This window comes from Podarcis pityusensis, assembly GCF_964106645.2.
Source record: "Podarcis pityusensis genome assembly, chromosome: 15".
Lineage (NCBI taxonomy): Eukaryota > Metazoa > Chordata > Lepidosauria > Squamata > Lacertidae > Podarcis > Podarcis pityusensis.
The window spans coordinates 8,308,613-8,323,399 of record NC_138040.1 but is presented as its reverse complement, the minus strand read 5'-3'; the positions used below and the strand labels follow the sequence as shown (position 1 = coordinate 8,323,399).

The following is a 14,787-nucleotide window of genomic DNA, read 5'->3' as shown; positions in this document are numbered from 1 at the left end:
AAAACAGGGGAACTTCATTGTAGCTATGTGAAGCGCAGCAAAGTGCAGGGCTTCATCGTCTAAACATTTCTGTTGTCTGCTGGCAGGGTTGGGCTATCACAAAGATCTTCAGACAAGAGCGACGTTCATGGAGGTCCTCACCAAAATTCTGCAGCAGGGCACAGAGTTTGATACCCTGGCAGAAACTGTCTTGGCAGACCGGTTCGAGAGATTGGTGGAGTTGGTCACCATGATGGGTGACCAAGGAGAGCTACCCATTGCTATGGCTTTGGCAAACGTAGTGCCTTGTTCACAGTGGGTAAGATGCTTTTGGTTATTCATGAATGTTCTTTAGCATTGGTGAGTGCTGGGTGCAAGCAACTCAGCAGGTCATGTGCAACCCTCAAGGCTTGTTTGTGGCCACTGATATGAAATGTATGGTTGCTGATTAAAATTACTTGCTTCTTTTCAGGCTGCACTGAAAGATGCACACAGGGAATATTGTACAGTTTAAACTGGAGTTTATTGCCATCAGAGCTTCACAAGATGATTTACTGATAGAATATATTTCTATTTCTGAATGTAGGAAGCTGCCTTTCCCGAGTCAGACTGTTAGTCCTTCTAGCCTGGTAGCACCCACTCGGACTGGCAGCAGCTTTCCATAGAAAGCTTTTTCCAGGCACTGTTTCCTTATATCCTTTTTAATTGGAGATGGGAACCCACCATCCTGACCTGGCATTGTTCTTGTTTGCCACATAGAAAATAATACTTAGGACTGGGTTTATGTGCTTTGTTTTTGAAAGGATGAACTGGCTCGTGTCCTGGTCACCCTCTTTGACTCCAGACACTTGCTCTACCAGCTGCTTTGGAACATGTTTTCTAAAGAGGTTGAGCTGGCAGACTCGATGCAGACGCTCTTCAGGGGAAACAGTCTGGCTAGCAAAATAATGACGTTCTGTTTTAAGGTACGTTTGATCTTAATAAATTCAAAAGAGGCACAGAGAGAGAGAGAGCTGGGGCGGAAGGCTCACCCAGAACATGAAATCAGATGGATTAAAAAAAATTTCGGCATCTAGGTGCACCACTGCAGTTGTGCTGTTGTCAGATTAAAATCACTTCAGTGCAGACTGTGTCTTAAATTCCATAGCTGTAATCCAGCAAAGTGGTTACTTGGTTAATTCATTTTTAAAGCCATCAACTCTAAAACGTGGGATTAGTTTAAACCGTGTCCTGATTTTACTTAGGGCAGCACATTTAACTTCTTTAAAAAAACAAATAAGTGCATATTCCAAGCAGGCTACAGCATTGTGGCATAAACCTTTATGAGCTAGAGTCCACTTCATTAGATGCATGAAGTGTGATCCTTAGTTGGCAGAGAGCTGTCAGTGGTGTGGAGCTAGGCAAAATACAAAGCAAAATATTGCAATGCCTGAACATGATGGAGATGTCATTTTCATTGACTCTCTGAAGCCTTACTGACTTCTTAAAGCAGCGCAGCACAAAAAGGCACAGCGCTGCTCTTTTTTTTTTTTTTTTAACTTCCACAAATTTGAAATCGCCAACCGGATTATTCTCTCTCCTGCAGGTTTATGGGGCAACCTACCTCCAGAAGCTTTTGGAGCCCTTATTAAGGGCAGTAATTACATCAAATGAATGGCAGCATGTCAGCTTTGAGGTGGACCCTACAAGGTTTGAATCTGGGTGGGTGGGAAGGAAGTAGAGGGAGGAGGAGGAAGTCTGCAATATTCTGCCTGCTTTCCCCTTAACACACTGCAGCCCAGCCACCCTCCACCGGCAAGCCCCATTGCTTGAGGCCCTGATCCTAACTCTAAGCAGGGAATGTAGGGTGCAGGAGATTGGCCCTGAGCGATGCTTCACATTCAGCAACACCTGGAGAGCGAAAGGTTCCCCACAGCTGCCTTGTACCAAAGTCAGACAATGTGATAGCCTCCAAGGTGTTGTTGGACTGCAACTCCCATCAGCCCCCACTAGCGTGGATAATGGGAATTGTAGCCTAGCAATAACTGGCAGACACCATGTTGGCTGCCCCTGCCTTATAGGGAGAGGTCAAGAGTCACAGCTGGCATATTGTAGTCACAGCGCCCATTCTGGTTTCCCTTTGGGTAGATTTGGAGCTCGCTGGATGCTTTCCCCTGCTTCCGGATTAGCAGGGAACACCGCCAACTCTCTTGCTCCCATCTCTCGTCTCATTAATCTATCATAACCTGCCTTCAAGTTACAAATCTGACTCCTCAGATAACGGCCAGCTGTGCATGACTGATACGACATTATCGTTGTTCAGGGCTCGTTTATTTTATTTGTGTTCTGCTTTTTAGCTTGGCTGCCAGAGTAGATTACAATTAAAATCTGGTGCAGTAGAATTAGGGATATGTTGCTCTCTCTGTGTTATGTAGACGAAGCTCCAGGCTCTTCACTGCAGACAGGAGGGGGCAGAAATCTGCAGATGGTCTCAGACTAAAGCTGGCTGATGCTAAGGAGGCCAGCCCACAAAAGCAGCCCTTTCTGCATTTTGATACCATCCAGATGCCAGGCTTGGGGGATAAACTTGCAGACCAGTCCCATCTGCTGCTTGGAAGCTCTCCAGCATTGTAGCTAGCGATAGGCAGAAGGAAACAAAGCTGTAGTTTGTGCTGGAGAAATCATAGAACTGCAGAGTTGGAAGGCACCCAGAGGACCATCTAGTCCAGCCCGCCTGCAGTGCAGGAATATGCAATTGTCCCATACGGGCATCAAACCTGCAGCCTTGGTGTTAGCAGCACCAATAAAGCTAGGGAGCCTGGCAAAGCCTTGACAGACCTGTCTTACAGGTTGGAATCCGCAGAAAGCCTTGATGATAACCAGCGGAGCCTTCTCCAGATGACAGAGAAATTCTTCCATGCCATTATCAACTCCTCTGCAGAGTTTCCACCTCAGCTTCGAAGCGTGTGCCATTGTCTCTATCAGGTATGCCTGAATCTGGCAACACTAGGTTGTACATTTCGTTGGACAGTGTTGGGAAAAGGGTGGAGAGGCTGTGCCCCTCCAGACATTGTTGGACTACAACTCCCATCATCGCTGACTGCCATCATGCTGGATAGGGCTGATGGGAGTTGGGAGTCCAGCCACCTCTGGAGAAGCACTACTTCCCCCTATCTGTGCCATGAAGGTGAGGGTCCCTTCTGTTGCAGCTGCATTGGGCCTATTGCCTGAGGAAAAGTTAAAGAGGCATTCTCAGTGGTTGAAGGAAATGGGCAACTGGCTCAGAGAGATGTGAGCCACTCTCTCTTCTCCTTGAATTCTTTGTCTGTCTGTCTGATCAATGCAATGCCGTGTGGTCTGTGTTTCTTCCCCAGGTTATTGACTGACAGGGCTGAGGGCTGATGGGCTCCCTGGCCTTGATTCAACAAGAAAGAGCCTTTTAAACCATTTCAGATCACCCTCCAAGGGCACTGCTACTGATTTATTTATTTTTGAAATCTTGCGTTTGCTTCTGCTGGACTGGGGAAATTCATGCACAATAAATTACACCTTGGTTGTTACCAGGGCCAACCTTTTGCCTTTGCTGAGGTTTTGATGCATCACCTACTGTTGCAGTGATTTACAGAGTTCCACCTGTGTGCTGCTATATGCACTGTGTGGGGCACATGAGTTGTGTCCGCTGTCTGTACTTGAAAGGCTAGTTATATGCTTGAGAGATGAGCTTGCACATTAATGAAAATCTCTTTATTCTCCTGGGACTGCCCATTTGAGGATGCAGATGGGTGTGTGTGTGTGTCATCCTCTACATGAAAAGCTTCTTGCATGTTTAAAAGCAGTAGTTTAAGGAAAAAGCAGGTAGACTACAACAGCCCTGGTAATAAACTCTAAACTTTTTTAGTAGCTTGCAAATATAAAAATTAAAATACTTGCCTGCTAAGTTGCATCCAGTGCTAGTCCTAGATCCATTGAAATAAATGGATGCTAACTTAGGCACATTTATTTCAGTGGGTCTCCTCCGAGTAGGAACTAGATGGATAAAGACATCTCTTACTATGATGGTTGAAATGCTAGACACTAGGCAGGGTGGTTAAAAAAAATGTTCTTTTACTAAACAATCTGATAGAGGAGAAAGAGAGAGAGAGAGCTTTCCATCTTCTGTGACCAGTGTAGAAACCAAGAAAACTGGCAGAGGAGAAATGAAGGGATCCCATCTCTTCTCTGCCAGCTCATACACTCACCTGCATGGAATTCCTGGTTACCTAGAGCGAGAAGGTGAGTTGTTCAATGCAAGGAGGGTTTAGGTTTGTTCCCCCTCCCCTTGGGTGGTGAATTTAGTTGTGCATTCTAAAGTAGTCCTGTTTCAGGCAGCATCACACAATATTTCTGAACTGGATGGAGCCCTGACAAAGAGGAAGGAAGAGAAGCTGGCTTGATAAAGGAGTAAATCTGGATTTTGAACTGAGTGGGTAGGGAGCCTTTTTCTGGGGACATGTGCCAGTGGTGGGTGGGGCCGGAGGCAAAAGTGGGTGGAGCAGGAGATGGTGGCTCTTGCCTTTTGCACAGCAGCCTGCATTCCAGGCTATGAGCAAGCAAGAAGCATTGTCATCACATTTCAAGGTCACGCTTGAGGGTGTGGGGCAAGGCTGGTGAGCGAGGGCATGTGTGGCCTAGGGAGAGTCCCAAGCGCCTGAAGGGATGCATTCAATCCCTGGGCCTGGTATTCCTCACTCCTGCAAGCAGCTGTTGAGTTTCTGCATAGGAGAGATGGCAGGAAGGGTCATAAAAGAAGATGGAGGTCCGTTTGAAGCAACGTAGTCCTTTCTGCTTTGCTGGGCAGGAATAATCGGTTTGCCTCCAAACATCTTCCTCTCTTACCATCTGTTCTCTTTCCCCAAAGCTTTGCGCTATCAGCAATATCAGTTAACTTGCTCCTCTCCCCATCCAACTGAGAAGCCAATTCTGTAGGGACAGCGGTGAAATGAGATTGATGTTTGTATCCCTGTTCTTTATATTAAAGCTGCTCGGGAAGAATGAAGTGCCTTTTAGAGAAGGATCATGGTGAAATCCTTCCCAAGAGCTTTCCCTCTGGAAATGACAACTAACTGAGTGGGGAAATAGGTGTGACTGCTTCTCACTGTCACTCAGCATGAAATTCCCAGGGTTAGGGAAGAGCGTTCTGTGATTATGTCCACACCTCTCGTTTACTGGAGACGTGTCACATGTGGGCCTTGCAAAGTAAAGGAAGGGAACTTGGACCAAATGCCCTTGCTTGCTAGTCTCATTCTTTGGGTATAGAACGTAGGTGCTCTCCTTTGCCAAGTAAAAACTGGTTCTGTCCAGCCCCCAATAGAACAGTGTACAGGACAATAGCTGAGTCTGCAGCTTCTGTTTCAGATGCAGATCTGCAGCCAACTCTTTGAGCGTGCAATGAATTTTGTTAATGGAGTTTATGGTGTAGTGACTGTAAAGTTCGAGATGCTATGGAAAGTATTAAGCATTCAAGGTTACTTCTCCATTGGAGAGAGGCTGTTAGAGAACTGCTGTGAAGATGATTCAGTTTCTCCCTTATTTAATGGATCGAGTATCTACTTACTTACATCCTCATGAGGCATAAACAATATTTTCCCTAAAGGTTGCGTTGTGGGATGTGGGATACCTGTTGTTGTAAATAACTTTATCGGTAGTGACTGAGCACATTCTGAATCAGCTCGTAACTGAGGTTTGGGCCTGGCTTGTGTTGAATTTGCTGCCAGCCTTCCCCACCAGTTGTTCTCTTCCCCTCCCCCCAGAAAACTTGCTCTTGTGTAAAGGGGGAGCTGATAATGTGGGGGGTTGACCAGAGACCCAAAGAGGCCTCTAGGCATCATCTTTAAAACCTGGATGCTGCTGAGCATGCACTGAAGCATCGTTTTCTTCCGGGGGGAAGGGGATTTGCAGTTTCCTCTGCCTAACTGATGGAATTGGAGGCACCCTAGGCAGGAAATTATGCTCCAGCTCGTGATTGGGAGGATCCAAGCCGTCAGGGTGAGGTCCACAGGCTTCTCTTCCCAGCCTCTCATCCCCCTACGTTTCTCCCAAGTGTATGCATGCATGGAAATGGGGAAGAACTGCCAAAGCGAGGGCCAAGAGCAAGCTCCTCAAATGACTCTGTTAACTGGGCTGCATTTGCTGTTCTAGGTGAAAAGCGGTGAAGATCTGTGTGTCGGTTTTAAGGCAAGGATGTGCATTCCCTGAGGCTGGGTTTCCTCTCCACCCCACCCCACCCTCTGCCTCAGATATGCCATCTGCTTGACCCAGTGGTGGCCAAACTTGGCCCTCCAGCTGTTTTGGGACTACAGTTCCCATCATCCCTGACTACTGGTCCTGTTAGCTAGGGATGATGGGAGTTGTAGTCCAAAAACAGCTGGAGGGCCAAGTTTGGCCATCACTGGTTAACCCTTACAAGTTGTTCCTGCCCCATTCCTCTTGGATAGGAGGAAGCCCTGATGCAACTTCCTCTGACAACTCAGTGCTGCATGTGGGTGGGGAGAAGCATCCTTAATTACAATCGATTCCTACCAGAAGTTGCTTGGGCGTCTAATCTCACTGGGTGGCTGCTAGCTTGAAACATGTATGTTCCAGCCTCTGGTGGGAGAAAACAGATTGTTTCTTGTGGCTGGCTTGGCACTTGGTCTCAATAGGCTTGCCAGTCCATTGCGGGAGTCTTGGATCCCAAGCTCTGAGAGATTGTGGGAAGGGGAACACAATTGTTCCCTTATCTCTAGAGTTGGGGAGCATGTATATACACCCACACCGCTTAATTTAAAAAAAATCTCTAAATGCTGTAAATAAATCATTGTCAATGTATGCAAATAGAAGCATTTTTTTAAACAACAAAAGCTGCCTAACTAAATTACATGCAACCTGTATTTTTATATTATATTGGAAGATGCCCAGAGTGGCTGGGGCGACCCAGTCAGATGCATAGCTGTCAACTTTTCCCTTTTTTAAAGGGATATTCCCTTATTCCTAACAGGATTCCTAGCAAGAAAAGGGAAAAGTTGATAGCTGTGGTCAAGATGGGCATGGTATAAGTAATATATTATTATTCCAGTAATGCATAGGTTGGCTAATTCTCCCCCCCCCCCCCGTGAATAAGAAACCAATTATCCCAGGGACCCAGACCTTCCGGACCAATTCTGTCATGAGGGACTAGTAAATACCTCGAGAATACTTTGCTCGCTTTCTAACAGGGCAGAGAGTTTAATCATTAATGTTTCATTTGCTTTGCCTGCTAGGCAGCAGGTGCACCATGTCACAGAGCCATGTGTGGGGTAAGGATAGAATGAATTATACAGCTGCAGTTCTTGGGGTAACAGTTGACCTGGAATATCCTGCAAGCATTGCTGGATAAGGGTATTTAGCCTGTGCCCAATGCATGAGTGGATTGGGAGAAGCTGACCTGCCGCAGTTGCCAAATATTTACTCAGCTGAAGCAGATGCACATATTTCTTCTAAAGCCTGAACTGGTCAAATAAGGTTGCGAAGTTTCCCTCTGTGCATTGCAAAAGGTTTTGTGTGGGTAGCGGGGAGAAAAGAAGCACTACTGCAATCCTTTGCAAGAATGGGGACCTGAATATTTTTATCTTTGGTGTCATATTCTACATGGTATACTAAAAAAAAAAGTTCATATTTATGGGCTTGGTGTTGATTTTTTTTTTAAACCGTTTACAAGTTCTGGTACAATGCTGATTATGCATCTAACTTCGGGACTGGGAAGAATTGATTTGGACCCTCTCAAAGCAAATATTCTGGACAATACATGCAATAACACACAACAGATTAGCAAATAAATACTCTTTAGAAATTCTCAACCTAGCCAGAAATAGTAGAAATGATTGGAACCTGACATTTGCTTGCTTTCGTATTTGTGGACAAATTGTGGTCACTCACATGAAACACAAACTCCATCCAACATGAGTGTGTAATTTCATTTTCTGTTCTGTTTTTGTTACATTTGATCTGTAATTTTGTGTACCGGTGGACATTGGGGGTTTCTTTTGTTGCTGTGTATGTGGTTGGTGCTGTGACTTGTTTGTGCTCATCTCTGTTCTGTAGGCAACTTGCCACTCTCTCCTGAATAAAGCTACCGTAAAAGAAAAAAAGGAAAACAAAAAATCAGTAAGTTTTGGAGAAGTTTTATTAGCCATTTCTTTCAAAGCACACAGAACACCCCTTTTCTTGATTTCTGTTTTTTTTTTGCTCTCTCTGTTCCAAAAGCTCTTCACTTTCAAGCCTCTACTTGACTTTCATTGTAAAAATCATTCTACTAATTCTGGCACCAAAGAGCTTTCATTTCAATTAACACTGGACTTTGAAGTCACATCTGTTGTTGTTTTTTTACAAAAAAAATAAAAATAAATCTTGAATGTGCCTCTTTCAATTTCCGTTTCGGAAGGGTACCTCTGCAGCTGTGCACCATCATTCTGATGAACCTCTCTTTGTCGTCACTTGCAATGCTAAATAAGAAGGGGAAAGTCAGAAAATAAGGGTGAGGCATATGTGTGCACTGGTATTTGCAGGGACCTCCAGGAAAAAAAGAAGGCATTCCTCAAGAGAAGTAGGTGGACCTTTCTGATGAGAACTGGAAGCAACACCAGTTGGTAGATAGCATTAAAGTATGAGCAACAGCAAGCAAGGAAGTAGATGTGGATTGCAAGATGCATGAGGCTCTTCATTCAATTACTATATGCATGATGGGCTGAGTTAAGTGTATGCCCTTGGCAACCCTCTTTTTATGAAAACAAGTTCCAAAACTGGTCGGGATGGGGAAAATGCCCCAATAACATACTCTAAATATTTCAGTTGTTCACCTATACCTGGTTAGGGTGGAGTAAAATACGTGTACACAAATGGATTGGCCTTACTTTCTGACTTTCCCTCCAAAGTGTGAAAGAGAAGTGAACCTGGGAACCTTAACGAAAGGTGCTGGGTGTCCTTTGTGTCAAACTTTCCAAAAGTGTTTCCTAACCAAAATGCTACTATGGGGGCACATGGATAGAAGGTTCAGTATTTTATCTACTTTGCTCATGTTTTTGTTTTTAAAACACAAGACTTTCCTGATGCTTAATGACATTTGGCCATTTGCCTACCTTTCAGAGAACAAATCTCTTCGGGTGACCTTCTGTTCAGTTAGAACTTCTTTTTTTTTAATAAAAAAAAGGGTGTTGTTGACTGGTCCACAAGATGGGAGCAGATTGTTTACTTCCACTTGCTATGAGGGTGGAAGTTGAATTTGTGTTTTCCTCCATGGATGTGCTTCTTCTCTTCTAATCTTGCCCGCTGCACAATGACAGAACTTCAGAGCTCTTACTCCAATTGGATTTCTGGGGAGGGGGGTTCCTGGGTGCTCCTGCCCGTCTCAAAGATGAAATGGGCACTGGCCCAACTCTCTCGGCCTGTTCTGACATGTTCTGTGGCTGTAGCCATGCACACAACTTGCTCGAAGACACCAGCCATGTCTTGAGGCATTGTTCCCTCTGCAGCCACCCTTCTCATAAACCACTAATCCAAGTGCCACTCCAGGAGACTATCTTTATAAAATGCTGGATTGGCAGTCTGGTATATGTGGGATTTGGGACCCAGCAGCTACCATCTGCAAGTTGCTAATATGAACAGCTTTTGGAAAAATACCCAGTTCTTAGAAACCAGTATCCATTTTAAGGATCTGGTGCCAGTTCTTTTGTCCTTCCCTTTAAAGAACAACACAGTGTTCTGAGTTAAATTAGTCATTGAAATTCCAAGTGTGCTGCAATTGTTAATGTCTAGTGTTGTATAGCCAATTTATCTTGGCTTTGCTTATTCTACGAATTGGCATGAATTGGCCTATGTGTGTGTTCAGTAGCTTTGCTGAACCTCAGCAGTTCTGGGCCTCGCCAGTGCCTCAGTGGGAGACTGGGAAACACTCAGGTATTCCTCCTTGAATCTCATCATAGGAGGAAAGTGGGATATGTATGGATATGAATGTGTTCGTTATTATGCGCTGGGAAATTGTGATTGCAGCTGGCTTGGCCTGCTCACCTTCCCTCTTGAGTTTGCCTAATGCCCTTGTGTTGGATGGCAGATTTGGGGTTTCACATCCAAGATCCTTTGCAGATGGGCATTGTCTGTGTGCGCTTACAGGCCAGCATGATTCTGAACCTCCTTGCCACCCAACCCAGGAAGAGCTACCTAGAAATCAGTATTGTGAACTGTGATCCAATCTTTGGCAAGCTCCAAGAGGTTGTACTCATTCACGCTCCAGCAAATTGTGGTTTGTTAGGGTAGCCCTGTTACATCTAAACTGGGCCGGAACGTTCAAAGATTACTGGCAGAAAAGCATATGAACAATTTAATTCTGGAGTTTTTTTCGCCTTTAGAGGAAATAAGCAGTGTTCTGCATGTTGCCCCCAGAGTTAATATTGCAAACACTCCATTACTTTCTCACATGCAACATACACAGGAGTGCTTTTTGCAATTTCTTGGCAGAGACTGGTCCAGTTCACACAATACGTTAAGCCGTGGTTTAAAACAAACCAGGGTTTATTGTGATTGCGTGCTGCTCTGGTGCACATGCTTTGTTCCCAGCCCCCACCTCCCAAGCAGTCCCCAAGTGGCAACCTCATGATTTGTTTGCAAAGAGACAAACGGGAACCTGGGTTCAGACAGCCCAGTAAACTTGTTCATCCAGTGGTGTGGCAGGAGAGGCAGAGGAGTGCTGTGGGAACTTAAGAGCAATGTTGAAACAATGGTTTAATGCAGTGTTACCCAAACTTGGGTCTCCAGCTGTTTTTGGACTACAATTCCCATCATCCCTGACCACTGGTCCAGCTAACTAGGGATGGTGGGAGTTGTAGTCCAAAAACAGCTGGAGACCCTAGTTTGGGAAACACTGGTTTAATGTGACGTGTGAATCAGGAATTTAATGAATGGGCTATTTCTATTCATGACTTTTATTTATATATTATTACATTTATATACCACCATTCCGCTAAAGAGCTCAAGGTGGTATGCATGCTCCTGCCCCACTCTTTGTTATCCTCATGGCAGCCCAATGAGGGAGGTTAGGCTGAGAGGTGACTGGGCGCAGGTCACGCAGTGAGTTTCATGGCTAAGTGGGAATTGGGCCCCTTTTCTTCCTGGTCCTAGTCAGGCTTTCTAACCTCTACACCTTGCTGACTTCCCTGTTTTGTTGAGAGTTCCCTGCTGATGGGTGTACTGAAGCAAAACTTTTCTTTTTCTTTCTGGTTTTTTTTTTTTTTTAGTTTGATAAATGAGCATTTTGGTTTCATTGGCAAAGTTGTCATTCCACACCTCAAGGTTTGTGCATAAACAATTCAAGTACAAAGAAACTCTTGCCTTCCTTTTAAATTAGCATACTCCAAAATGGCTTTTTAGTTTTTGGCCTTGCTCATATGGATTTGCTCATACATGGGCTTCACCACAAGACGGAGTGTGAATATATTTGTGTGAGAGAGAGAGATAGCGGGGGGAGGTGGGAAAATCATGCTGTAAAATTGTGCCTTGTCTGTACTGTTATCAGTAACTCTTTTCTTCTTCCTTAACTTCTAATGATCTGACCTGTTTAACGAGAGAGGTCCAGTTTGGCACCCTATTCTGTTTATCCTGTACAGTAACACATGTGGAAGCTTTGGCAACGAATAGGGAGCTGAAAAGGCCTCTCATTTTTCTTTTCCGTACTCATTCCAGCCCTTCATTTAAGTTGTGTCCTTATCAAACTCCAACTTGTGCTATTTAGGTTGTCAGCCAGCGGTTCCCTCAGAACAGCATTGGAGCCGTTGGGAGTGCCATGTTCCTGAGGTTCATCAACCCTGCCATCGTCTCGCCATATGAGGCTGGGATATTGGATAAGAAGCCGCCGCCAAGAATTGAAAGGGGCTTGAAGTTAATGTCAAAGGTAAAGAACTGCAATTCTTGCATGTGTGGGTTTTTTTGGTCTTTGAGTGAGGTGCAGAGTGAAACAATAGGCAAATTATTGCTGTGAGGGGTTTGAAATGGACCTAAGGCGCACATGGAAAGCTTTGGCCCTCTGCTTAATGTTGTGCGGCCCTTTGCATGACTTGCAAAGCACTCTGCAAGTTCAGACCTCTGATGAGAGTGATGCGTCCCTCTCCTTGAAGCATAATCCACCCATCACTGACTTCAGCACTGCCCGCTGCCAGTATACAGCACATTACCCTGGCAGGACTGTGGTATTCCATAGGAATAAAAGGTTGCCTGCCACAGATTGAGTTTTTGTTTGTTTGTTTCGTGGGTTTGGGGGGGGAGCGTTCAAAAAATGTCACCCCTTCTTACAGCCTGCTAGTATAGCATACATTGTTCATTTATTTATGTAAAGCATTTGTGATCTGCTTTTTGAGAACCATGCTCCACAAAGTGGCCCTTTGTCCTCTGGACTAGACCAGAGCATGCCTGCAAATGTTCAGTTGTCTTGGATTAAAGCGAATCCCTTGTAATGCAGAAATAACGTTTAGAAGAGAATGCCATGGCACAGCTTGCCACGGCACGATTGGTTGCTTCACCCGTTCTTTTTATTAACCTAGGTACTGCAGAGCATTGCCAACCACGTCTTGTTTACAAAGGAGGAGCACATGCGGCCTTTTAATGATTTTGTGAAGAGCAACTTTGATGCAGCACGAAGGTAAAGTAGTTGCAATGCTTAGTTTAAAAGAGCTTTGCTTTTATAAGTCTGTAAAGGCCAAGAGGGGTCGGATCTGCAGGCTCTGTTAGTTGGAAAGCCCAAATAGCGTGGTCCAGAGCAAGCAAGTATGCATGCATGCATAAATTAATAAATTATTTTTTTATTTGTATCCCACCCTCCCCGGCCAAAGCCAGGCTCAGAGCAGCTAACATCATGTAAATAAGACAATATGCACAATACAATATACAATATGCAAATAAAATAACATTCATTAAAATAATATAGAATAATATTAAATATCAGCATTTCAAGATTAAACAGAAATCCACTCTGAACAGTTACAATAAGTGATTTCTATACTCCAATAAAACAACAGCAAGCCACAGTGCACAATACAAAATGAGAAGCAGAGACTGGAGGCACAGCTTCCTTATGAGGAGTCCCAGTACCGGGGGGGGGGGGGCAAGGCAGGTGGAAAGTGGCCTTGCCTGATGGAGTCTCTCCAGCATGGGTTGGGTTTCCAGAGGGTGCAGTCAAACAGGCCAGAGGCTCGCAAATGACTAAATCCAAGTATGGCAACCATTAAGTCCCAAGGACCAAAGACAGGAGAAGTGATCCAGCATAGGCAGATCAGGCAGGCACAGACCATGCATGGAACTGGTCCACAAAGTCTTTCAGCTTTAAGGGGATTGGACTAATTCATGGAAGAGGATAGCCATGATATCTGGGCTTACTCAGTTCAGAGGCAGTGTACCCCTGAGCACAAGATGCTGGTAAGCAGCAAGGTGGAGTGGGTGGCTCTCACCTTCTTGCCGTACTCGTGGGCTTCCTGGAGGCATCTGGTTGTCCACTGGGTGAAACAGGATGCTGGGATGGTCGGATCTTTTTGGTCTGTTCCAGCACAGCTTCTCTTTTTCTTTCTTTCTAAAAATACATTGGGGGTGGGAAGTGTGGGGTGGTTAGCTCATATCACGTTTGCCTTTACTCTTGTGGCAAAACAGATCTCCCAGAAATAAAAGAGGCAGAAATGTGCAGAGATCAATGTCAGCGTTGCATACATTGTGGATTCCAAGAATATTCCTTTTGCTGTTACGCAGCTCCTGGTCATGGTGTGTGCTGTGTTGCGCTGGACAAGGGCCAGGAAAGTCTGGAAGTGCCTCATGCCCTCCATTAAGTTTTTTGTCAGAGTGTATATGACTGCCAAGACTGATTGTTTTAACTGTAGTGCTGTAGCCACCTTATCCCTAGCAACAAGCATACTTTCCCTGGGGAAATTTAGGTGTACCTGCTTGTAATTTTAATAATTTTGCTTTGAACACCGTACTATTCAACCACAATGTGTGTGCCTTGAAAAGCAAACCCAACACCCCATTGGTTGTAGAGAGAAGCTGTGAGATCCTTGCTAAAGAGAGCAACGGTTTTCCTTTCTCTGTAGGTTTTTCCTTGACATTGCATCAGATTGTCCAGCCAGCGACACGGTCAATCACAGCCTCTCTTTCATCAGTGATGGCAACGTCCTTGCTTTGCACCGGCTCCTCTGGAACAATCAGGAGAAGATTGGCCAGTACCTTTCCAGCAACAGGTAGAAGTAGCTTGACCAATGGCCAAGAATCGTTGGCTTTGTCAGAGTTGAAGGAGAAAGCGAGGAGCATACTGTAGGGCAGCAGTTGTCATCTTTCTGGGGCCAGTAGACATGTCTTGAGTTTTGAGAATGTGCTGGGGGTACTAGTCACTAAATATTTGCCATGGAGTGTGTGGCATAACACAACATGGCTACCATAAGGCGCTTGGCATGACACAACATTAGAGAAAGAGAGAGCCAACTTTGTGTACCATGAGAAGTCAGCTATATCCTTCTAGTCCTGGTGATGTTGCTATCTAATAGCAACAGGGAGCATTACCTGGGAAAACAAACTACTCATTCTTCATAGAAATCACTTAGAAGGTACCTGTATATTTTGGCCCATCATGTTATTTCTAAGACGGCTAGAAACTTACCGTATTTTTTGCTCTATAAGACTCACTTTTCCCCTCCTAAAAAGTAAGGGGAAATGTGTGTGCGTCTTATGGAGCGAATGCAGGCTGCGCAGCTTTCCCAGAAGCCAGAACAGCAAGAGGGATTGCTGCTTTCACTGCGTAGCGATCCCTCT

At 44.9% G+C, this 14,787-nt stretch overlaps 1 protein-coding gene across 3 annotated transcripts in view; it reads left to right on the top strand.

The window, feature by feature from the left end:
* NF1 (neurofibromin 1) overlaps window positions 1–14,787 on the top strand; it is a 155,445-nt gene that overhangs the window by 46,373 nt on the left and 94,285 nt on the right. For 2 of the 3 annotated variants that reach the window (XM_080983306.1, XM_080983307.1), the window contains exons 27-34: window positions 87–298; window positions 783–944; window positions 1,565–1,668; window positions 2,808–2,943; window positions 8,056–8,118; window positions 11,735–11,893; window positions 12,540–12,637; window positions 14,073–14,219. In XM_080983306.1, the coding sequence (XP_080839432.1) occupies window positions 87–298; window positions 783–944; window positions 1,565–1,668; window positions 2,808–2,943; window positions 8,056–8,118; window positions 11,735–11,893; window positions 12,540–12,637; window positions 14,073–14,219 (1,081 nt within the window). The remainder of the gene's footprint in view (window positions 1–86; window positions 299–782; window positions 945–1,564; window positions 1,669–2,807; window positions 2,944–8,055; window positions 8,119–11,734; window positions 11,894–12,539; window positions 12,638–14,072; window positions 14,220–14,787) is intronic. The other variant, XM_080983308.1, reaches the window with a different exon arrangement.